At 42.2% G+C, this 24815-nt stretch overlaps 2 protein-coding genes across 2 annotated transcripts in view; both read right to left on the reverse strand.

Moving 5' to 3' along the window:
- The window catches only part of LOC5501752, a 49739-nt gene that overhangs the window by 18614 nt on the left and 6310 nt on the right, over positions 1 to 24815 (reverse strand). Inside the window, exons 3-11 of the mRNA XM_048732372.1 lie at positions 24519 to 24773; positions 23964 to 24101; positions 22509 to 22754; positions 21918 to 22163; positions 21739 to 21836; positions 21610 to 21662; positions 21388 to 21530; positions 20920 to 21204; positions 20087 to 20200 (exon numbers count right to left, since the gene is read on the reverse strand). Of these exons, the coding sequence (XP_048588329.1) occupies positions 20087 to 20200; positions 20920 to 21204; positions 21388 to 21530; positions 21610 to 21662; positions 21739 to 21836; positions 21918 to 22163; positions 22509 to 22754; positions 23964 to 24101; positions 24519 to 24773 (1578 nt within the window). The remainder of the gene's footprint in view (positions 1 to 20086; positions 20201 to 20919; positions 21205 to 21387; positions 21531 to 21609; positions 21663 to 21738; positions 21837 to 21917; positions 22164 to 22508; positions 22755 to 23963; positions 24102 to 24518; positions 24774 to 24815) is intronic.
- LOC125572537 lies at positions 1791 to 2898 on the reverse strand. Its single transcript, XM_048733139.1, has 3 exons — positions 2657 to 2898; positions 2165 to 2410; positions 1791 to 2048 (listed from the first exon to the last, which is right to left on the reverse strand). Exons 1-3 carry the CDS (start codon positions 2832 to 2834, stop codon positions 1942 to 1944), a joined length of 531 nt encoding a protein of 176 aa, XP_048589096.1. The 5' UTR covers positions 2835 to 2898; the 3' UTR covers positions 1791 to 1941.

The raw sequence follows: 24815 nt of genomic DNA on the forward strand, positions 1-24815 counted from the left end.
CACGATGTAGAAAATCAGAAAAAAGATGACCAAGAACAAGATGGCGACCAGCACAGCGAGACCAACAATGGTGGAGTTCTGATCATTTACCTCGACAGCTGGAACAAAATGTAATATAGACCGTATAAGATACAAAAAGTAGAGTTGTAAATGTGACGTAGCGATATTACTCTCCTACTGGTGTCTAAGCACGTGGCACACTCGTTGATCTGAACGGAGTTATCCTGGCAGTCACGTGACAAGAGCTTGTGCCTGTTAGTTGAGATAGCCCTGATGATCAACTGAAAAGCACCCAGTGGGGGTGGTACTGATGCTCACGTGACTAGCACACATACCGGTGGGGATGGTACTTATGATCACGTGACTAGCACACGGACCTGTGGGGGTGGTACTTATTATCACGTGACTAGCACACGGACCTGTGGGGGTGGTACTGATGCTCACGTGACTAGCACACGGACCTGTGGGGGTGGTCCTGATGGTCATGCGACTAGCACACGTACCTGTGGGGGTGGTACTTATGATCACGTGACTAGCACACGTACCTGTGGGGGTGGTCCTGATGGTCACGTGACTAGCACACATACTTGTGGGGGTGGTACTGTTGCTCACGTGACTAGCACACGTACCTGTGGGGGTGGTCCTGATGGTCATGAGACTAGCACACGTACCTGTGGGGGTGGTCCTGATGTAGACCGTGTCACGCCTCCTGTCTCCCCGCACCGACACAGTGATCTCCACCTCGTACAGAGTGTCAGGCTCAAGATCATCCAAGACGCACGACAGCGAAGCTGAACTACTGACACCTGATGACGCCACCCAGTCACGTGACGCTCCAGCTAGAGGTCTAGCGCGCATCGTACACTGCGCATTACTATAAGGCTTTGACCACGTGACTTTGATTCTTTGATGGGTAGGCCTGACATCATCAAACTTTGGCGCCTGTTGAGTATTCACTGGAAGAGGAATGGCTTCGATAAATAAGCTCTATAAGCCCAAGCCCATATATAAGCTTATAAATTAGTCTTTATGTTATTAAAGGTAAGAAACCGAAAGGAGCTAATGCTACAATGATGTCGATGACAGTGCAAAGGAATATATAATGATAACAAATGGTAACAACGACGAAGACGAGCTTCTTACTTTGCTGCATCTTGACATTTGTTTACGACAATCGTTTGGCTTCTTAGCTAAATAGATTTGTCTTATGTATATGATTAAAGCAAGAAATCGAAAGGAACTGATGCTGCTATGATGACGATGACAATGCTGGTGAATATAGTGACAAAAATAGTAACGATGATTACGACGATCTTCTTACCTTGCTGCAATTTGACACTTGACGGTTCAATCGTTAAGTTGTATCTTGGCGCATTTTGTAGAAGGGCATTCTTGAGCGGTACAAAGGGATCTGAGACGTTTGCTGGCGTTGTCAGGGTTACGTACACGATTAGACTGCCCGGCCTGGGATGGATAAGAAAAGAGCTGTCTGTGAATTATTCTAACACTTCATTAATATATTTACATGGTGTTGTTAAGGTTCTTACCCATAGCTCAAGGAGACTTTAGTCATACAAGTGCCATCGACGCTTTCTTGTACCTACAAAAATGTTGAGAGAGGATAAAGCCGCATTGTCACCAGTTTCCTTCCGGAGGTCCGACGGAAGGACGGAAACCTCAACCGTTAAAATACAAAAGAATCTATTCGAATCCGAAATATTTAACAGGCCATCCGCTTTAAATTATCAGTCACATCCTCAAAGAAACTTCCAATAGACATAATGCTTTCTATATTTTTGAAATATATTTCGTGTTTTCCGTTAAAAATCATCGGAGATTCTTACGTAATCGACCGGAAGTAAACTGGTGACAGTGCGACTTGAAAAGGTCTACAGTCTAAGATCTAGTAGATCTTACAACTCTCAAGCAGCAACTGGTTATTCAGGTTACCAGTTTTTCGAGGATCGTTTTTATTAGATCGTTTGGTGGATATTTGGCGTTGGTAAGCCGGAAACTTCCATTTCTTGTCTGCTCCGAGGTCGCTGCAACTATAAAACACGAAAACGTTTAGAGGGTCTTGCAATTTAAAAATTATGCTAATGCTTTCGGTAGAGCGCGTGACACAACAGAAAAGGTTGAGACGGTTAAGCGCCCCAGTTCTTACCCACAGTGAATGTATGCCGAGATCCAGGGAAACCTTCCGCGTGACATGTCACCTCAGCTTCGTCTACACTTGTCAATTCAACTTCGTAAGTGACTCTTCTTCCAGTCTTGCTGGTCAAATGTGATTGTAACTTTTTGCTGCTTGTCACACAGATCATGTCAGGGGGTGGGGTCTTGTTTGTTTCTATGGTGATACTGACAGCTGGTGACTTGATGCACTTGAGTGGATACCTCTCCATGTCGACATCTGTCAACATGACACGCATAGGATATTAAATCTGACTTGAATGGCTCTCTAGAGGGGGGTTAGAGGGTGATTAGTTATAGACATTACATCGACCCCTCGGCATTAGACCCAAAGAGTCAGGCATCCCATAAACCTACAAATCCCCCCCACCCCCCCACCCTTATCAGATCCCTGTTTTTCTTGTCCCTGCTTACTTTTTGCCTTACTATCAAAAAGCTCAAAGACAGCCACTTTACAGCCACTTACAATAAACCGCTATGTCCGTTGATGCTGAGCCACAGCCGTCAATCACAGTACAGTTATAAACTCCCCCTTGATCTCTGCTTATCGAGGGAAACGTGAGTGTTGGTCCCTTCCCTTGAAGGACGCCATCTTTGAGCCAGTTGATACTTGACGGATCAACAGCACTAGCGCTGCACGTCATCTGCACGTACGACCCCTCGCTTGTTGTGATGGCACGCGCAGGCGCAATGGATACGGACGAGTTGAATTCTGGGTATGAAATAAAGAATGATGTCGAAATAAGGAATTCACTCGCATGTGATAAATATTCACGGAATATTTTAATATTGGCTCCGTTTTTTACTCTAAAACCAGCTGTAATGCTTGTATTGATTATACCCCGAGAGAACATTGATCATTATTGGTACCATGTACCCACTAATCTTCACAGTCAAGATTGTATTTTCACTTCCACGAAGAATTCATAATCTTTATCGTTTTAAAATATCACTTTGGGGGCTGTTTGATTGTTTGGTTTTATTGACTTTACATGCTATTCCCAAAACGATACAGGATTTTGAGTTCTGGGCGCTCATAATAAGACTACGAAATCGACTGTAACAAGAGAACGCCGCTCCAGGTTCGTTTTCCATCATGAACAATCACTTTAATACGCTGCATTTCCGCTTTTTTTTATCAATTTATAAAATAAGAAAGGATGTACCTTGCACAATTGTTCTAGCAGTGGCATTTTGTCCAGCTCCAGCAGTGTTGTTTGGAATACAAGTAAACAGCTGCTCGCCCAGGGTGTCAAGTAAAATGTCTTTAAAGACTCCGTCCATTCTACTTGACAAATGACGGTTGTTAAGATACAGCGAGTACTGGTTCACTCGCGGATGCCCTGTCGCCGAACAGTTGAAAGAAATAGTGGAGCTACGGCAGTATGAGCTCGCTAGTGGGGAGATACGTGTTTTTTCAGGTTTGTCTAAATAATATAAAAAAAATTGAATGGTATTATTATATAATTTTATGAAGCGAAAAATAATATGAGCACCCTTTACAGTCTATTAACAAAACCAATCATATTACAAATGACAATAATTGTCGTCGTGTGAGCATCAGCCGAACACTCGTTGCCGTTGTTCACGGTGCATGTGTAGGTTCCCTCGTCTCTTCTCATGATAGGACTGAACGTGTAGCTCCCGGAGCTGGTCAGCACCGATCCGTCTGGTTTGTGTATTGCTATGTTCAAGGGCGCTGTACCAGATGCGGCGCACTGCACGGTAAAACTGTTTCCCTCTACAACAGTTTGTGACAGGGTCAGACTCGTGATGCGCGGAGGTGCTATAAGAAGCGCGAGAAAAAGGTTGGTTATTAATTCATAAACCAAGGCCGGCATCTTATAAGTGTAGCTTTGGACCCCATTGTTATCCGCTGCATGGGACCCCTAGTCCATCCCAGTGGAGCGAGCAAAAATATTTTGGCTTGAGCTCAGAATGTTTTTTCTTGGAAAAAAAGGCTATTCCACAAACCGAAATGCAAGAGAAATTAATCATCCAGCTACGAATATGTTTCAAAGGTGTCAGTACACAATTTACAAAGTAAGTTTAAAACAGGCTGATGTCATTCTAGGGAGGGGAGGGGTGGCTTACATAAGGGAGTTGACCAGCCCACGGCAATTGGCAAAAGATTATAAAAACTTACCCTACGCTTCAAAGCATTTTAAATGACAAACCGTTAATTTAGTCGGCTATTCGAAAAGGCTCATTCTTGAGTCGATAGAGGCGACTCCAACGGAAGCAACCCCCCCGTCTATTGCCCTATGTACGCACATTATACTATCTCCGCCACTCAGAGCAGTTTTATCTCTATACTTATAACCCGTGAAAAATTTTCAAAAATTTCAAGTATTATATACTTTTTATGTTGCCGTGAAGGTTTATCATATTTCTTACCTTTGACTGTGACGGTGACGCTCTTGTTGTGCCCATCTCCCGCCTTGTTACTGGGAACACACGTGAGGATGGTCACGCCAGGAGGGTTAAGACGAAGGACGAACAGTCCGTGCATCTGTGAGGCAAACTCCGTACCATTGCGATATAGAGTGTAGGTTATATTGTCTGGTTTACCCACCGATGAGCAGTTTAACAAGGCCATGCCACCAAAACAAACGGAAGATGCATTTGCTACAATTGTAGTGTTCTCTGGCTTATCTAGATCAAATTAGCTCATGAAGTAAGCAGGTAGAAATTTTACTATGAAAACTTCAAGGAATAGAGTAGTGGAAGTAAAGCAAATTCGTTAAAACTCTTTTAGCATTTGGCCACAGCAATAACTATAGTGCCTTGATGTCAACGTGCTCTGCCAAATAATCCTCTGCATGAGTTCTATAAGATATGCTAACTACCCAGGGAAAACCTCACTGTAAAATACGGTTGTATTTTCACCCATGCCCACCGGCAATTTTTAAATTCAATATTAAGATATGGAATGGTTGACTTGCACAATTAGGGACAGCAGTTGATGTTAACACCTTGTTCTCAATTCATAAATTTTCAAAATCGAAATAATTAGGTATTGTTCTTCTGAATAAGGTTACTGACCAACAAAAGAGAGAAACTCCCATGTACCAATAAATGTAAAAGCATCATACTTACATCTCACTGCGAGTGTCGCATTTCTGGTGTGGTTCCGTCCACATCCGTCAGTAGCCAAGCACGCGTAGACCCCTGACAGGTCGCGGTGCACCATGGGAATGATGTAGGACGGTCCGTGTGCTACGGTGTGCCCCTGAGGGCTGATCCATGTGAAGGTTGGTGGAGGAGTACCATCAGCTGAACACGTCAGGTTCACTGGGTCAAGCTCGGTCACGGTAGGACGCGACGGAGAAATAATAACGCTGCCTGGCGGGACTAAAAGAAATTAAGAAGCTTGTATTTGCACTTCCAAAGCAAAGAATCTTTATGAGAACAAGCCAGAACATAACTGAGAGCTTATGGGGGGAGGGGCAGGACTCTTCACTAGTGTATCTGTATTATTCATTGCTTTTACAGCTTTCACAGCCACGTCAAACATATTATATTAGAGTTTATAACACTAACTATGTGACGGCAGTAATGCCGTTTGCAGAAGCCAAATCACTATAGAACTATCTATCATAGCTGTATTCTAGTTACCAAGTCATCCCTTACATTACAAATTCAACAAAACTAGCTAAGTTATTCCCCCCCGGTTCTTGCATGGTTAAAAACAAAACAATTTACACCAAAATGTTTCTACCTGAACTATTATCACGATTTATTAATCACTCACGGTAGAGTGTTTTAAAAGTTGGTATTATTGGTCAAGTAAACTTCGACCCTCTTCGTTCCCATTCTCCGGGAGGCAATACACCTCGCTCAGTCGCTTTTTCCGCCGATCCTGTCACGCTAGATGCGTGATAAACCATCTTTTCCGCGCAGTTTAACCCACATGGAAGACTTTCTTGCAGAAACCTGCGTATAAATATTTTTTGGCTTTACATTGACTATAGAGGTCACAGGTCGACGGAGAGCGTTTTATACTTCCTAAAGCTTTAACCGGGAGTTACCACACCGGAAGTTTAAAGATAATTCAGGGATACTCTGCTGCGAAAAGCACAGAAAGACCACAAAAAGTTCACGCAAACAGGCAGACAGACAGAACGCTAGCCTGCGTGCAGCCGGAAATAGTTCCATTGTAATAATGGAACTATTTTTGGCTGCACGCAGGCTAGCAGAACGCGGACGATGACTTAAAGCACCTAGACTCAAAACGTACACGTCACATTATTTGCCACGATGATGAAAGACGCAATAAAAACTGAGATCAAATGCTACCAGCAGGGGCAAAAACATCTATTTACCTCATATCCAAACTCGCCGACCTGTAACTACTATTCGAGTAAAATCGATTACCTTGAGACAAAGGCTGAATTGTGAAAATCAATATCAACAACAAGATGGCAATTCATTGCAACAGTTACAAAGCATAACTTACTCTGCACGTTTAATAAGGTGTCTAACGGGGGTTGTCCAGAAATGGTTGGCAAACTTCCTGCTGCAACTCTACACTGTATGCTTTTAGTGACGAATCCATCTTTATTGTTGCTAACATTCGCCAGCGTAAACACAATATGGTAGAGAGGGCTTGAATCCGTGAGCGATATGGACATCACTCGGTCACTGTAGGCTGGTTCAGGTCCAACAAGATAAGAATACATCTTGGACGGTGTTGATCCAGGCGCTGTAGTTTGCTCCCAGATCTCAATTCCTGACAAACTCTGGCCTGACTCCAGAGTCACATTCCACGTCATTGTAGCGTTGTCGCCATCGTTGAGGCATACGGATCTATCGAATTGCCACTGCCATGTACTGCTGGATGCTCCTGAAGATGAAGAAAGCACGAGTAAAAATCCCTGATAATAATTAAAACATGATAATGTGCGTTTATTTTACCTGATCCAACTAGGCCAATCAGGGCAACGGCAAGGAATACCATATGTATGAAGCCCATCGAAGTTGACTCTCCAAAACCCCGGGTTCAACAGGAAGTAAATACTGCAGCTAAATGTTTTGCATATTTTGACAGATCTTATAGAAATAGGTAGTTTGCTTGAATGCCCATATAAGCTTATATGCGGAACCAAATGATTTTCTTGAATATCTCGCGAAGTATACATTGTATGGCAATAAAGCTTGGCATAGTGCTAGATCGTGGTAACTGGCAACAGTTGAAATTGTTGTTCCCTTGGCAAAGCGTTTATTTGCATACATTTGAATTTTAATTAGCTAGAATCAATCAAGTAAAAATGGGGAAAATTTAGGCAAAATGATTTGGAAATCTTAAGGCATATATATGTTTATTGACATTACACAGATATGAAATAGCCTTTGCACCCGGTCCAGCTATTAATTTTAACGAAATATAGAATTTATTATGTTACCACGGTAACCGTTGTCATGGTTACGGGGTCGCTAGACCAGATGCAAAGGCTATTTATTATGTGCTAAGAACACCAATTTACACTGCATAAGTTGTAGAAAGCAAATTTCCCATAGTTTTCCGTGGTATGTACACTACGATATCCGTCACCTCATGACCAAAATTTACGGAATCTGTAAAATAGAACAATGCAAGATCAAGTTTCCACACTCCCCCACACGGCTAGAAAAGTTTTGCTAGGACTTATTTTCCCCGGCAGGGGAATCGTGTGCAAAATTTGCGCACTTATTTCGACGCTCCCTCCCACGGCAGGGACCTCTTTGGCTCTTGCTAAATCTTCGCAGCCACAGGTGCATGGGCATGATTTTGCGCTCGCGGAGACGAGGCAATTTTGACGGTTGCCAAGTTCATTGTTGGTAAGCATATTTCGACGACAAAAAGACGAATATTTTGCCGGATTCCTCTGCAATGGAGAATCGTGTGGCGCTGAGGTTTGGACTGGTTGGACTCCAACTATCTGTGAGGATGTCGCCGTGATGATTAAGCGGGAAGAAGTGTGTTTTTGAGGACGAAACGTGGGGTATGTCCAAAATAACTTTCCTACCTTTTACTTCGTTCGTTTAAAATTTCAAATCGTGAATCTTAAATCTTGAAAAAGGCGCTTTAATACGGCCAAAGAACACGCAAAAAGTAAACACAACACTAGACAACACACGTCTTTTCAACAAATGTTATTTTGTTTTTCGCCCTGTATTTACCGTAAAAATCAATAGGGACAAATAAATAAAACGCTTGGGCTACCTGTGATATAACTTTGGCTGGAAGTTATCGCCTGATATTTGTCCTGTGAAAATGTGCAGGTAGCGTATGTTCCAAAGCTATTTTTAAAACAAGAAGTTATTTTTAGATACGCCTCTGATTGGTTAGCGCTCACGTTTCCTAGCAGCATGAGTCTTACGTGGAGCAATGTGAAACGGCAAAGGATGTTTTGGAAATCTTTTTGACAATACCTTCTCTTTTTACGAACGCTGTGAAAATAATCTTCCATAGGGTACGCTGGATCCAATCAACCGTTTCTGGGACATTGAAATGCATAGAGTGAGTGATTTTAGGCTCTGTGATCAACTTTTCTAGTAAAAGTTTTCACGGGTGTCTACAAAACGAAGACCTAAAACCTGTGACCCAAAAGCTACGACCCCAAAATATTGCCGTTGTTATTTAGCCTACCTTGTTCCCTTGTTCCCCCCAAAAAAATCAGTTTCTACATACAGTTAATTAATCGCCGTAATGTCGGATGATGTGGTCTAATGGACTCGAAATAAAAATCATGTTTACTATCGAAATTCCTTCGAACATTTCAGCCATTTTAAATTTATCGTGAAAGGGGAGAACTGGATGCTAGATTTCCACAGGGCTCCCAATATTATGAATCTAAACAATAGAATACTATAGTGAGTGATTGCGGGGGGCCGTTAGATAGGGGGCGTTCATTAGATCATTTACGGTAATGTATACTGTATCCCTATCATAAGAATTCCTAGGATAGCGCTACTGCACCAGGAAACCAGGCAGGCAATAAACAAGCAAAAATGCAATAATGCAAGCAAAAATGCAACAATGCAAGCAAAAATTGTAATAAAGTAGCAATTAATAAAACTGTCATACCTGTTGGTGATTTCATGTCCATAGTGTGAGCAAAAACGTGCTCCACCATCGCATGGATTACCGCAATTCGAGCAAAACATCATGAAACGTGAAGACTTGCTGCATTGGAATCCAAGAGCTTGACCCATCTTGATATCTCACTCTTGGAGTGCGGTTTTGGAATTTAGAGTGAGGTTTTGGAATTGGAAGTGAGGCTTTGGAATTGAGTGTGAGACTTTGGAATTGGAGAGTGAGCTTTTGGAATTGAAAGTTTGCTTTTTGAATTGAGAGTGAGCTTTTTGAATTGGAAGTGAGTTTTTGGAATTAAGAGCGAGGCTTTGGAATTCGGAGTTTGTATTTGGATTCGGATTGCACTTATGGGCCACCGTAGACATCAGTGTTGACATACAGATAATGTTTCATATAGAGTTTATTGACAAACATAAAAATAAAGGTCGTGCGGTTCTGGGTCTAAAGTATTTATATCAAGTTAAGGTTTTAAAATGCTGTGACAGACACCGGAACCTGACGTATAAAGTATATCGTTTTTACAGGGAGCTGGCTGCGCATCACTTTTCCACGCTCTCCGGAATAGTTTTCGACCCGAAATTCTCGATGGCAGCAACATGTATAATTGCCATACGTAAGAGGAACGTTTCATTATACATCTAGGAAGTACACTTGATGCATGTAAAACCTTGTTGAAAACTTTATACTTTTTCCTTAAATGTAAATGCCTATTGAGGTCTGAGAAGAAACAGCTATCCGAAACGTTTCCACAGATGCTGGCAGCACTTGAAAAGGTAAAGTTGACCAGGTTGCAACAGTCCCGCGGCTGCTTACATTCATTGTCGTCATTGAATCGTTTATTGGTTCTTAGGTTTGATGGCGTGACAGGCTCCAAGATTTCTAAGAGGCTTTTCTTTCCTGAGCGCCTTCACTGCCGTGATATTCATGAGACGATGTAAGCATACTACCGGCAATCGCACCGATAACAGTTGTGTACGGATTTTTCGTTTGTTTTTGACTCAATACGATAGAAGTGCGCGATGTTATTTTAAATTACTTGAAATACTTCCCCAATCTAAATCAATTTATATATATCCAACAGAAAAATCTGGTCTACAAGCTAAAACCCTTCGTGGTCCACAGCGGTAGACGAAATAATGCAGGACACTATATTGCGTACTGCAATGTTGATAATTCCTGGTGTTGCTTTGATGATGATCAGGTAAGATAATGTAACAAAAATTAAGATATAGACAGCAAGACATCGCGTACTCAGGTTGCGCGGCATGACGTCATCGTCAAAGCCGCGTCGCAAATTGATCTACCATGTACGAATAATAGGTTAACCTTGTTTTAGGTGACTCAAGTGTCTTGGGCCAAGGCCTTAGTCCAGGAAGCCTATTTGCTTTTCTATGCCTTGTACGAGGACAATGAAAACAAAGTAAAAAAATCCCAAGATGCTGCATTTTTTTTTTCAGATATTAGTTTGAGTAACTTTTGTGTTTATCATGAGGTCGGCAGCAATTCCCAGACGCAGCCAGAAATGAAGACGGTAATATTGGTACCAAGAAAATTTCTATAGGTCTATAATATTTCTTAAGGTCTATAAAATGTTATAATAATCTATAATGATATGCTTCCACGTGCTTTTGCTTGGCCAGGATAACACCAAGGCAATAGATATCGAATCTGATGAGGAGGGTGGTCCCGGAGCAACCTTATCGAAGGGGCAGGTTTTCCATCCCGTAATCAGAATCAGAAATCAGACATCAGAATCCGGTAAAGGTAGTTAATATTTAGGGGACATTAACTTTTCAAGAGATTGAATAGAATGGAATAAGAGTATATTTTTTCTTTGATGGATTTTTTTGTCAAACTCGTTCAACTCAAACTTGATTGATAGATCGATTGGTAAATTTTTAATATAATATTCCATGTCAAACGCTTATCCTGTTTCTCTGATAAAACACCAAAGAGATAATTCATAAAAAGCGCCCAATGAAACTTGATCTCTTATATATTAGGTTGCCACTGATGACATCATCATTATTGACTCTTCTGACGATACACCGTCTTCAACTCTCGTAAGCTTAAATCATATTCTATCCCTTTCTTATCGTTTTCTTTGTAGTAGACATCAATACATTAGTGTTAGCTTTGCGTGCAAACATGCATGCTGCCCGACCTCCCTTGCTGTGCCTCCGTCATGAGTTAATTCGAAAATGTCTCAGATGCCATTGGATCGGAAGAAAAAAAAACCACACAATATCTATATCTTTTGTCGTACCACCCGAAACAAATTAATCAAAATGTTTTACTTTTTTCTTACTTTAAGGCTTCCTCCTCTGAATCAGCGATTTCGAGCGATGACTCCATACCACCAAAGAGGAAAAAGGGAGGTTACTCTGATTTTCAGTGATAAGTGAGTTTGCGACATATGTTTCTGCTCTTGGGTACTGCCTTCCCCTTGATGTAAATCAAACTACGATTATAACAATCTATCGAGAAAGAAATTAGGCCAAAAAGGTTGAGTTGCGATCTTTTGGTAGTTGCACCAGGGATACAATCAGGCGCGCACACCCACCGCCCTCCTTGGCGCTCAAAAAGTAGGTCATTTCTTATTAAAGGAATCTTCAAATACCATGGTTTTCATTATGAAACCTATGACGGCGCACCCCCTCCCCCCCATAGCCAGTTCTGGGTACGCTCCTGTGCAGGAGCCGAAATGATCCCAGGACCCGAAACGATCCCAGGACCCGAAATAATCCCCAAAAGTATCCCAACTGATCTCGGGACCCGAAACGATACCGAGGAGTTCCCGAAACCAGCCCCACGGAATTGCGGTAATGGACAAAGGGAAAGCAGAAGAAAGCACTTCCAATTCTTAAAGCATAATTAAGGGTTGACAGCGAATCTATTTCTAAATAACGTGACAACAACATAAAATCAAAATCTGTACTTTTGCACTTAAGTGATATATTTACCATGCTCTCTGATGCTCTTCGTAAATTTACCATGCTCTCTGATGCTTCTCGTAAATTTACCATGCTCTCTGATGCTCTTCGTAAATTTACCACGCTCTCTGATGCTCTTCGTAAATTTACCACGCTCTCTGATGCTCTTCGTAAATTTACCATGCTCTCTGATGCTCTTCGTAAATTTACCACGCTCTCTGATGCTCTTCGTAAATTTACCACGCTCTCTGATGCTCTTCGTAAATTTACCACGCTCTCTGATGCTCTTCGTAAATTTACCATGCTCTCTGATGCTCTTCGTAAATTTACCACGCTCTCTGATGCTCTTCGTAAATTCACCACGCTCTCTGATGCTCTTCGTAAATTTACCATGCTCTCTGATGCTCTTCGTAAATTTACCATGCTCTCTGATGCTCTTCGTAAATTTACAATGCTCTCTGATGCTTCTCGTAAATTTACCATGCTCTCTGATGCTCTTCGTAAATTTACCACTTTCTCTGATGCTCTTCGTAAATTTACCATGCTCTCTGATGCTCTTCGTAAATTTACCACGCTCTCTGATGCTCTTCGTAAATTTACCACGCTCTCTGATGCTCTTCGTAAATTTACCATGCTCTCTGATTCTCTTCGTAAATTTACCACGCTCTCTGATGCTCTTCGTAAATTTACCACGCTCTCTGATGCTCTTCGTAAATTTACCATGCTCTCTGATGCTCTTCGTAAATTTACCATGCTCTCTGATGCTCTTCGTAAATTTACCATGCTCTCTGATGCTCTTCGTAAATTTACCATGCTCTCTGATGCTTCTCGTAAATTTACCATGCTCTCTGATGCTCTTCGTAAATTTACCACTTTCTCTGATGCTCTTCGTAAATTTACCATGCTCTCTGATGCTCTTCGTAAATTTACCACGCTCTCTGATGCTCTTCGTAAATTTACCACGCTCTCTGATGCTCTTCGTAAATTTACCACGCTCTCTGATGCTCTTCGTAAATTTACCATGCTCTCTGATGCTCTTCGTAAATTTACCACGCTCTCTGATGCTCTTCGTAAATTTACCATGCTCTCTGATGCTTCTCGTAAATTTACCATGCTCTCTGATGCTCTTCGTAAATTTACCATGCTCTCTGATGCTTCTCGTAAATTTACCATGCTCTCTGATGCTATTCGTAAATTTACCATGCTCTCTGATGCTTCTCGTAAATTTACCATGCTCTCTGATGCTCTTCGTAAATTTACCATGCTCTCTGATGCTCTTCGTAAATTTTCCATGCTCTCTGATGCTCTTCGTAAATTTACCACGCTCTCTGATGCCCTTCGTAAATTTACCACGCTCTCTGATGCTCTTCGTAAATTTACCACGCTCTCTGATGCTCTTCGTAAATTTACCACACTCCCTGATGCGTCTCCTAAATTTACCACGCTCTCTGATGCTCTTCGTAAATTTACCATGCTCTCTGATGCTTTCCGTAAATTTACCATGCTCCCTGATGCTTATCGTTAATTAACCAGGCTCCCTGATGAGTCTCGTAAATTCACCATGCTCTCTGATGCTCTCCGTAAATTAATACCATGCTCTCTGATGCTCTTCGTAAATTTACCATGCTCTCTGATGCTTCTCGCACCAACAGACCAAGGTAAATTTACAGAGAACATCAGAGCAAGATAAATTTATGAGGAGCATTAAATAAATTCGCGGGGAAAATCAGAGCAAGGAATCTTACTGGAAGAATCAGAATTGTGACGCACTCCAAGCTGCTTATATCGCTGGCGAACGAACAACACTGCCGCGCAAGCCGTGATAAAGTCCAGAGAACGACAAACGGAAATCAAAAATAAATAAATCTGACACACGAAAACTTACTTAACTTGCAAGTTGCCTATACAAGTTGCCTATCATCATTAGCTAGCTAACGTTAGAGTTCAGGTGCTTCAGGCTTCAGTAGTTGGAAAGTGAAAATGCTAGTCACGTGACGGGAGTTGCGTGACAGATGCTTGGGTCTCTGCCGCTTATCTTCTTGGGTTGGTTCTGGGAATAATACATCTGCGTCTTGTCTCCCATAGCAACACCAAAGAAACGTTTTTAGAACCAATATCATTTACACTCTTTTTATTGGTAATAATTAACGGGAACTAGGTTTGAGCTTATCCTTCGACCCTGAATGACTCTGTGTCTTCACATCGTATAAACTTATTGTGTGAGCTTGAATTGTGACATAAGTAGTTTTGATAAAAAAATATGTTGTAGACAGGGGTGATCACTCTATCTTTTAGGGTATAAAATCCTACCAACCGCTATCCTTTTTGGGGTATTCAAAAACTATTCCACCTCTTTTATCCCTAAGGAGTCCCCACACTAGTGGATCATGATATCCTAATAGAACAACTGGAAATGAAAGTTGTCGGAAAAAGGATTGTACAGTATCAAAGAAAATCAGGAAAAAAAAATGAGAAAATGTTTTTAGTGCTTTTAAGCACTTATAAGGTTACAAATTGCATGGTCATATCAAACATATTCCCCACGGATAGTGTCCTTCGTATGCATTGCCTTATATGGGCATTGATGCCCATATTTAGAAGATCTTAAGTTTTCCCGCTCCCTGATCTCCAGAAAACATGGTGAAAAATGCTTATTCCTTTCAATTTGAGACTCGAGGCAAAAATGTGTCAAAAAAACTTTATCGCTTGGTCAAATCTTTATCACACAAGTCTTGAAAAGCCCTTAGACCCAGGCCTCCAAGAGATTGGCCGAGCAAGATTTAAGGTCACATTGATATGCTACTCCCATCTATCAAGAAGTAAAAAAATGCTGTTGACCACACCCAAAGAGTTAAAATTGATTTTGCTGACAATCACTCATCCCTGTTTACTTTATGGGAGTCCCCCCCCCCCCATGCTATGAAACCACCTTCTAAATAAACAGAAATTAGATTACTGTCGAAAAAACTAATGAAAAAGTGTCCTCAATTTGATGCAGACTTTTTGATGTAAACAGGAGATTAGGAATTCTGAACATAGAAAAACATTTTTTTAACAATTGCTATTGTTTTTGCCTATTTTTGCAATGCTATAATGATATTTTTTATCGAAGATTGAAAAAATACAGGCCCGTACGCACCCACCTCCCCCCCTTCCCCCATAACGGCCGAAAGTCTACTTTCGGTTCTCAATAAACGTGCTATTCGTAAACAAAACTATAAAGCATAAGCTAGATCCACTCTGGTTTGTCTTAAGTCAGACTTTATAGTTTTAGCCAAATCAGACAATAAACGGGGGTGGTCAGATTTTTATCAGAAAACTTCCTCCCTCCCCCAGAAAAATAAGGTCCACTTTTTTGGATTTCGCACCTCCCCCCCCCACTTCAAGAGAAATCCTGGGTACGGGCCTGAAATATGAGGCAGGTGTTTGAAAGTTGTTAGTAGGTCTAATAGATACATAGGACTATTAAATTATAGCATCCTTTTACAGTGGACGCTATATGTCTGTTGTTTATGCAAGTGTGAAATTATTTTACCTGGTTTCCTTGACGCAAACATCCTGCAGCAAGATTCCTGCCATTCAGCTGAGGTATCACTCTTTTGGGCAAGTGTGTATATTACTATCCACTGAAAGCAGCTTGCCACATTAATTAATTAATTAATTAATATTATTTATGTATAGCCGAAGGGACTTAGTTCGGCACACAGTGTGTCTAGTTCGACAAACTATAGTTCGTTACAGAACATATCAAATCCAAACAGTCCAAAGGAAGCAAAACGCAGAATAAACGGATTCCAACCACCTCGTGAAACGACATGATGCATGACTTTCCATGATGCACTTCGTCAAAGCATATTATCAACCGCCGCGCGTCGTGATGGCGCGCAGATTATCTTAGTCATGAAGGCAAGATGGAATAGCTCCAAGGAAGAAACTAGCTTGATTATTGCCGAATGCCTCGACAATGAAAATTCAAGATTTAAATTTGAAAACAGATGTTTTCTTTGCCTTTCAAATTCACGGCCTTCTCCCGGATGATTTAACGATTTAATTTCAATACCTAAGCATTTTATACTTTATTTTATTTTTCTTGGTAAAGATTGCACTGATGGTCACAAGAAATTTGTTTCCTACAGCTAAAAATGACTACAAATAACGAACTTTCAAAAATAGCGTGGCGCGCGCCGGGGATGGCGTCATTTTCGATTGCCCGTGAAGCGCGCGCAGACAGTTTGAAAAATAAAATACACCTACAATAACCTCATTTTCTAGCCAAAGTTGGCAAAATATTCCTCGACCTCAGGGCTTAGTTGTAGTCTAATTATTCTTCTGGCAAATCCTAATCAAATCTGTGCTTGATATGTTTTTTTTAGTCAGTCAAAAGCTAAGACAACCGGTTCGTGCAATCCCAGTAAAACAATAAGGACAGCAAGATGACGTGATCAAATTTCAGAGACCAGTTGATTCAGGTAGTCTATCTTCACGGCCAAAATTTGCCCCTTAGGAGTGAGGTAGTTAATAGTTTACTAAAGGCCTGATGAATCGAACTAGCTAAAGTATTAAGGTAGAGAGTCCTTAGAATACGAAATATTTGTCGTTATGTCCATGTCGTTATTTCGAAGATAAGAGTGCGCGCTCATGTCGTTATGTCGTTAGTGTGCACTAGGCATTACAAAAATGTAAACAAACAAGACGGCGGGGCAATGTTTTGGAGTCTTAGTTTGCATTGCAAAACTCACAACCCAAATATACTCACCATTATTTCATATGTATGAAAAAACACACACATGAGCTAGCTTGTGACTCCAACTTAAAACCAAAATGAAACCAAATTCCTTAGGTTTCATTTTTCTTGTCTTACACATTTAATAAGGATAATTTGACATTTTCTTCGATGCATTTTGACGGATTTTTCCCCCGAATTTCAAGCGTTTTTTCCCTGCTAGCAGATGCCTCTTTTCTCTGTATTTCGCTGTGCATGGGTCGAAACTGTTTTTGTTGCGCATGCGTGAGCGTTGATAAGCGACCGACGTGCCAAAACCCGTACCATCGCGCGAAAGCTGTCAATATGCTAATATGCTTTGCATGGGTTTAGTCGGAAATCATGAATCAAACTCCGGTTAGTTCTCCTCTTCGAAAAGAGAAAACAACTGTTCAATTTCAATCACCTAAAACGTCACTAAAAAGATTGAACAGTAAACGCAGCAAAGACGAGTTTTGTCTTGTTTGTGGGATTAATTTCAAGACATCTGGGCAGGCGAGTTTCTTCAATGTAAATATCGCACAGTTGGACTCGAAGAAAATGTTACAAAACATTTTGGTAAAGTTAGATCAGCTATTTCCAGAAGAATATGCAAAACCTGTAAACGGAAGGTTGACTCGTTGGTCAAAAGAGAGAAAATTCTGAATGAATGGCTTGTTTTATAATTCGTCGCGTGATATTTCTACGGAGGACGCCGTTTCGAATGCGGGCTTATTATCCCGCAGCGGATATACGTTTCATGCATGCGCTAGTCATTGTGGACTCAAATAGTGGCCAGTAATTAATGAACGGAGAATGCGCTCTGGATCTCCCGTCCACGATCGTGGACGGCGGTTTGATCCAACGAACTTGCGACCCATGGCAGAGGTATCTTTTCTTCGCGAACTCCAGCCCAGCGAAATACAGAGAAAAGAGGCCCTCTGTTAGCAGGGAAAAGTGTTTTTTGCTGCTTACTAGAAAATCACGCGCAAGTGCTCATGGACAGGGTGTCAAACTCCCCCTAGAATTCGATGGTGATATCAAACACGCACGCGCACTATTAAGGGAGCTCCCTAGCAAAGCTCCGAAAAATCTGTCAATCAAATCAGTTGAGTCGAGAATTCAAAGCGTGCGGACGTGTTCCACGGGAGTAAATCCGAGCCCGTGTCAAATCCGAGTCCGAGTCAAAATGCCGAGTCACATAAAAATACGTCAAAATGGTCTAATGCGAGAAGTAATGGTTCGAGAATGACGATAATCTTATTTTCGGACACCGCGAGCAGAACTATGGTCCTATTTCAGGACAAAATGAGACGTCCCTTGTCCCCGTGCACCACAGGGTGCCCCATCGCGAATGTAAAAACTCTTGGCCACCGGCGGTGAATAACCAAGATAAACACTGGCAGACAGCCAAACTTGGTGAACGTTATCCAGGCATCAAGGGGGTGCAGCCTAATAGTCACGTGACCTGACGTCATGGATGACGTCATCAACTCAAGCAGGGAACACTGGCAGACAACCAAACTTGGAGAACGTTGTCATCATTATTGACCTTTATACGAGGTTTTTTCAGCTATCGCGCTGGTATTATCTTTGTACGCAATTGCAAGGGTCTGTGGGACTATCTTACGCGCTAGTGGTGTTTCTAGAGCCCACCCTTTGATCACACAGATCCGCGATATGAGCATTTCACGCGCTATTAACTCTACTGCCTACCCTTTGATCACATGGATCCGCGATATGAGCATCCTAGGCACTAGTGACTCTGCCTACCTGTTGATAACCTGGATCCTCGATATGAGCATTTCACGCGCTAATAACTCTACTGCCTACCTTTTGATCACATGGATCCTCGATATGAGCATTTCACGCGCTAATAACTCTACTGCCTACTCTTTGATCACATGGATTCGCGATATGAGCATTTCACGCGCTATTAACTCTACTGATTACCCTTGATCACATGGATCCGCGATACGAGCATTTCACGCGCTAATAACTCCACTGCCTACCCGCTGATAACATGGATCCGCGATATGAGCATCTTATGCGCTAGTAACTCTACTACCTACCCGTTGATAACATGGGTCTGTGGCTTTAGTTCTGTGCAACTCCTGGTACTCACTCCCTCTTATGTCTGTGCCTACTCCCCTCTCGTCCCTACCACCAGGCCTGGCCGCAATGCGTGTCCCAGGATGCAGTGGGGCATACTGCGCATTCTCGCTGTGTTGTGTCGTCGCCTGTAGGGACTGGCCGCAATGCGTGTCCCAGGATGCAGTGGGGCATACTGCGCATTCTCGCTGTGTTGTGTCGTCGCCTGTAGGGACTGGCCGCAATGCGTGTCCCAGGATGCAGTGGGGCATACTGCGCATTCTCGCTGTGTTGTGTCGTCGCCTGTAGGGACTGGTACACTTCATGTGGTAAACCTCGTTTTCTTGTGCTCTCGTAACCTGGCTCGCTTTGATCACATGTGTCGTTCCTTGCTCTCCTCGCGGGTGGATTCTGTCTACTCATTCTCGTGCTATCGACGCTATCGTACTGGCGATTGCCTGGCACATGCCGATCACGTGATGCATGTCTATTCATAGCTTTATACTGCGTGACATTGCCCTCTTGCGTTATATCCTCGTATTGCGTGACATTGCTCCCTTGCGTTACATCTTCGTATTGCGTGACGTTTCTACGGTTGTGTGGTCGTACTGGTGTATTGTTCACTGATTCGTATTGTGGAATGGGGGCAGGGGTGGGTCCCCTATTTTCCAATGGGGCGACCTCATAGTCTCCCATCTCTGGTATTACATGTTGGTCTTGGTTGACGTTTTCTTGCATTGCCACATTCTGAAGAATAATATTTTTTATAATGTTTATTGTAGCCTACTTCTCAAGGTGTTGAATAGATGCTATACAAAACACAAATGTTTACCTGGAATCCAGAGAAGCCTGGGTTATCAGCTTCAGATCTGTGGGGAAAAGGTTATGTTAACTCAAGAACAAGAATATGTAACGATAGCTGGATAGTAACAAGTTTTTATGCCTTCTTTTTATTGTTGTAAGAGCTGCAAAACAAGAAAGTATCCTTTATTAGTACTATTTCGAGGATGGCTGAAATACTACTCGACATGTTAACATATCTGACGGACTTACCTGCCCTCTTCAGCACCACGATGTAGACAATCAGACCAAAGATGACCAAGAACAAGATGGCGACCAGCACAGCGAGACCAACAATGGTGGAGTTCTGATCATTTACCTCGACAGCTGGAACAAAGTGTAGTATAGACCGTATAAGATACATAAAGTAGAGGTGTAAAATGTGACGTAGCGATATTACTCTCCTACTGGTGTCTAATCACGTGACAAACTCGTGGATAGAAACTTGACAAGAACTTGTGCCTGTTAGTTGAGATAGCCCTGACGATCAACTGAAAAGCACACGGACCTGTGGGGGTGGTACTGATGCTCACGTGACTAGCACACGTACCTGTGGGTGTGGTACTAATGGTCACGTTACTAGCACACGTACCGGTGGGGGTAGTACTTATGATCACGTGACTTGCACACGTACATGTTAGGGTGGTACTGATGCTCACGTGACTAGCACACGGACCTGTGGGGGTGGTACTGATGCTCACGTGACTAGCACACGTACCTGTGGGGGTGGTACTAATGGTCACGTGACTAGCACACGTACTGGTGGGGGTGGTACTTATGATCACGTGACTTGCACACGTACATGTTAGGGTGGTACTGATGCTCACGTGACTAGCAAAAATACCTATTGGGGTAGTCCTGATGATCACGTGACTCGCACGTGGGGATTGTCCCATGGTCAGGTGACTAGCACACGTACCTGTGGGGGTGGTACTGATGGTCATGTGACTAGCACACGTACCTGTGGGGTTGGTACTGATGGTCATGTGACTAGCACACGTACCTGTGGGGAGTGGTCCTGATGGTCATGCGACTAGCACACGTACCTGTGGGGGTGGTCCTGATGTACACCGTGTCACGCCTCGTGTCTCCCCGCACCGACACAGTGACCTCCACCTCGTACAGAGTGTCAGGCTCAAGATCATCCAACACGCACGATAGAGAGGCTGGACTACTGAAACCTGAGGACGTCACCCAGTCACGTGACGCCCCAGCTAGAGGTCTAGCGCGCATGGTGCACTGCGCATTACTATAGGGCTTTGACCACGTGACTTTTATTCTTTGATGGGTAGGCTTGACGTCATCAAACTTTTCCAACTGTGGAGTTTTCACTAGAAGAGTGAAAACTGATAAATAAGCCCTATTAAAACCCAAAGCCCATAAATAAACTTATAAATTAGCCTTATGTATGATAAAGGTAACAAGAAACCGAAAAAGACTGATGCTGCAGTGATGACAATGCTAGGGAATATGGTGACAACAAATGGTAACGACGATGACGACGATCTTCTTACCTTGCTGCATTTTGACACTTGTCGGTTCAATCGTTAAGTTGTATCTCGGCGCATTTTGTAACAAGCCTTTCTTTAGTGATACAAATGGATCTGAGACGTTTGCTGTCGTTGTCAGAGTTACGTACACGATTAAACTACCGGGTCTGTAAGGGATAAGAAAAGACCAGTCTGTGCATTATTCTACATTGAATAAACATATTAAGATGTTGTTAAGGTTCTTACCCATAGATCAAAGAAACCTTAGTCATACATGTGGCATCGACGCTCTCTTGTACCTACAAAATGTTGAGAGAGGTTGAAAGGTCTAGTATATCTTACTAATTTAAAACAGCAACTTATTATTCAGTTTACCAGTTTTTCGATGCTTGTTTTCATTTGATCGCTTGGTGGGCATTTGACGTTAGTTATCCGAAAACTTCCATTTCTTTTCTGCCTAGAGCCCGCGGCGACTATAAAACACGAAAAGGTTAGTTCTAATGCTTACGGCGAAGGGCGTGACAGAATAGATATGGTAACGCCCCAGTACTTACCCACAGTGAATTGTTGCCGAGTTGCAGGGAAACCTTCCGCGTGACATGTCACCCCAGCTTCGTCTAGACTTGCCAATCCTACTTCGTAAGTGACTTTTCTTCCAGTTTTGTTATTCAGTTTTGATAGTAACGTTTTCCCATCTGTCACACAGATCATGTCAGGGGGAGGGGTCTTGTTTGTTTCTATGGTGATCTTGACAGCTGGTAACGTTATACATTTGAGTGAATACCTCTCCATATCTACATCTGGTGATGAAAATTTTGGAAAAATGAATAACAACTACGTAAGCACAAACTCCTAAAAAGTAACACATCTTTATTTAACTACATGTTTGTTTGAGATGCTTATTAGAAATCTGTAATCTAAATCATAAAATGGTTTGAAATCTAAATCATATTAGCCCTTATATTAACTATAAAAGCACAAACGCCTAAAAGTAAATATTTTACTATATGTATGTATTTGGTTTTAGACCCTTAACATGAGACGATTATCCCCGGTAAACCTAGGAAGTACCTCAACTCCCGTTTAATCTCCCCACAATTTACATTTACTCTCTATCAAAAGAGCGAAATAAAAAAGCTACTTACAGTAAACAGCAATGTCCGTTGATGCTGAAGCACACCCGTCTATCACAGTACAGTTATACACTCCCCCTTGATCTCTGCTTATCGAGGGGAACGTGAGCTTTGGGCCCTTCCCTTGAGGGACGCCATCTTTGATCCAGTTGATACTTGACGGATCAACAGCACTAGCAGAGCACGTCATCTGCACGTACGAGCCCTCGCTTGTTGTGATGGTACGCGCAGGTGCAATGGATACGGACGGATAAAATTCTGGGTATGAAATAAAAAACGATGTCAAATAGGGAATTCACTCGCATGTGATAAATATTTAGGTAATATCTTAATATCGGCTTCCTTATTTAGTCTGGTAGCAAAAAAAAAAAAAACAAAAAAAAAACAGCTAAATTCTTGTACCCCGAGAGATAATTGATCGTTACAGTAGCGGATCTAGGATTTAGAAAGGGGGGGGGGGGGGGGGGGGGGTGACCTATTTCACAGCTGTCGCGATTATTTTTTTCTTCAGTTTTTTAGGAATATATATTTTATGTTACAAATTTTTCTACACAATTTCGAGAATACTTTAACTTTCCCTGTTTGTGAAAATCGCGTTACTTATTAAAGTTTTGAATTACAGGGAACCAAAAGCATGGTTTCTCTTACTACGGACTTTACCGGAGAAATACCTAGAAAAGAAGATAACGCCAATCGCCATGGTTACGCTGCCATAAAACGCCTACAGACCTCTATCCTGTCGGATCGACACTATTGCGTATCCTATCGTGCAACCCAGAAAATTTTGCAAAAATCTTCCAGTTTGCCCTTTCTATTTTCGGGTGCAAGTATATCAATCACAAAACAATTTTAAAGGAATTCTGCCGGCGAGTTGTCAAAAAAACTTTAAAGCTCATGGCAAGAATCCAACATATTGCGTACTATATTACAGGCGTGGCAAATGACTAGATTCAGTGAATGAAGGCAGCATCCTTGACATTCTACATCCGCTATTCCCCCATAACCTTCATATTCGAGCTCATTGATGAGCTTATATACCTATGCCCGCGGCAGTTGGTCAAGTCAATCTCATTTTTAAGCCAGGGATTCTTGTATCGCTGTTGCTAAAGCTTTGCCAGTGGGGCATGTTTATGAACTCCTTGCACCTTCAGCTTGCTTGTCCACTCTACTAAGTGTGGGCATGAATTTGCCGGTTGCGCTCCGTCTAGCGTGTGGTAATATGTACAATTGCATGTGTCTTTATAGGGATTTTGAAAGGGGGGTGACATGTCACCCCCGTCACCACCCCTGGATCCGCCACTGCATTATTGGTACCCACTAATCTTTACAGTCGAGATTGTATTTTTATTTTCACGAAAAATCCATAATCTTTGTCGTTTTAAAATATCACTTTTGGGGCAGTTTGATTATTTGGTTTGATTGACTATACATGCTATTCCATGTCTTTAAAGACTCCGTCCATTCTACTTGACAAATGACGGTTGTTAAGATACAGCGAGTACTGGATGACCCGCGGATTCCCTGTCGCCGAACAGTTGAAAGAAATAGTGGAGCCACGGCAGTATGAGCTCGCCAGTAGAGAAAGACGTGTGTTTTCAGGTTTGTCTAAAGGAAATAGAATAATTTTTTAATTGTCTAAAAAATTAAGAGATGAGCACCATTTACAGTCTTCTGAGAAACATCATCTTACAATTGACAATAATTCATGTAATAAGATGCAGTTGGTCGTCTTTGTAGCCCATGCCCACAGCATTTTTTAAATTTCATGATTAAGGTATCGATTGGTCGACTTGCACAATCAGGACAATTAATCCATAAGACATTATGGGGATCAAGTTTACCCTGAATACAAATTTTTGTGACACCTTGTTCTCATCAATCCACAAGATTTGTTTCATAATTTTCAAAATCGATGCGTTGAGAGGCTAGCGGAATTAGGTATTGTTCTTATAAAAAAAAAAGCTACCGGTCAACATAGGGAGAACTTCCATGTTAACACTAATGTCAATTCATTATGCTTACATCTCACAGCGAGTGTCGCATCCATGGCGTGATTCCGTCCACATCCGTCAGTAGCCACGCACTTGTAGACCCCTGACATGTCGCGGTGCACCATGGGAATGGTGTAGGACGGTCCGTGTGCTACGGTGCCCCCCTGAGGGCTGATCCATGTGAAGGTTGGTGGAGGAGTACCATCAGCTGAACACGTCAGGTTCACTTGGTCACGCTCGGTCACGGTAGGGCTCGGTGGGGTTATAATAACTATGCTGGGTGGAACTGGAAATAACAACAATAATTTATTTAAAAAGTATATATTTA

This window comes from Nematostella vectensis, chromosome 9, assembly GCF_932526225.1.
Source record: "Nematostella vectensis chromosome 9, jaNemVect1.1, whole genome shotgun sequence".
NCBI classification, from domain to species: Eukaryota; Metazoa; Cnidaria; class Anthozoa; order Actiniaria; family Edwardsiidae; genus Nematostella; species Nematostella vectensis.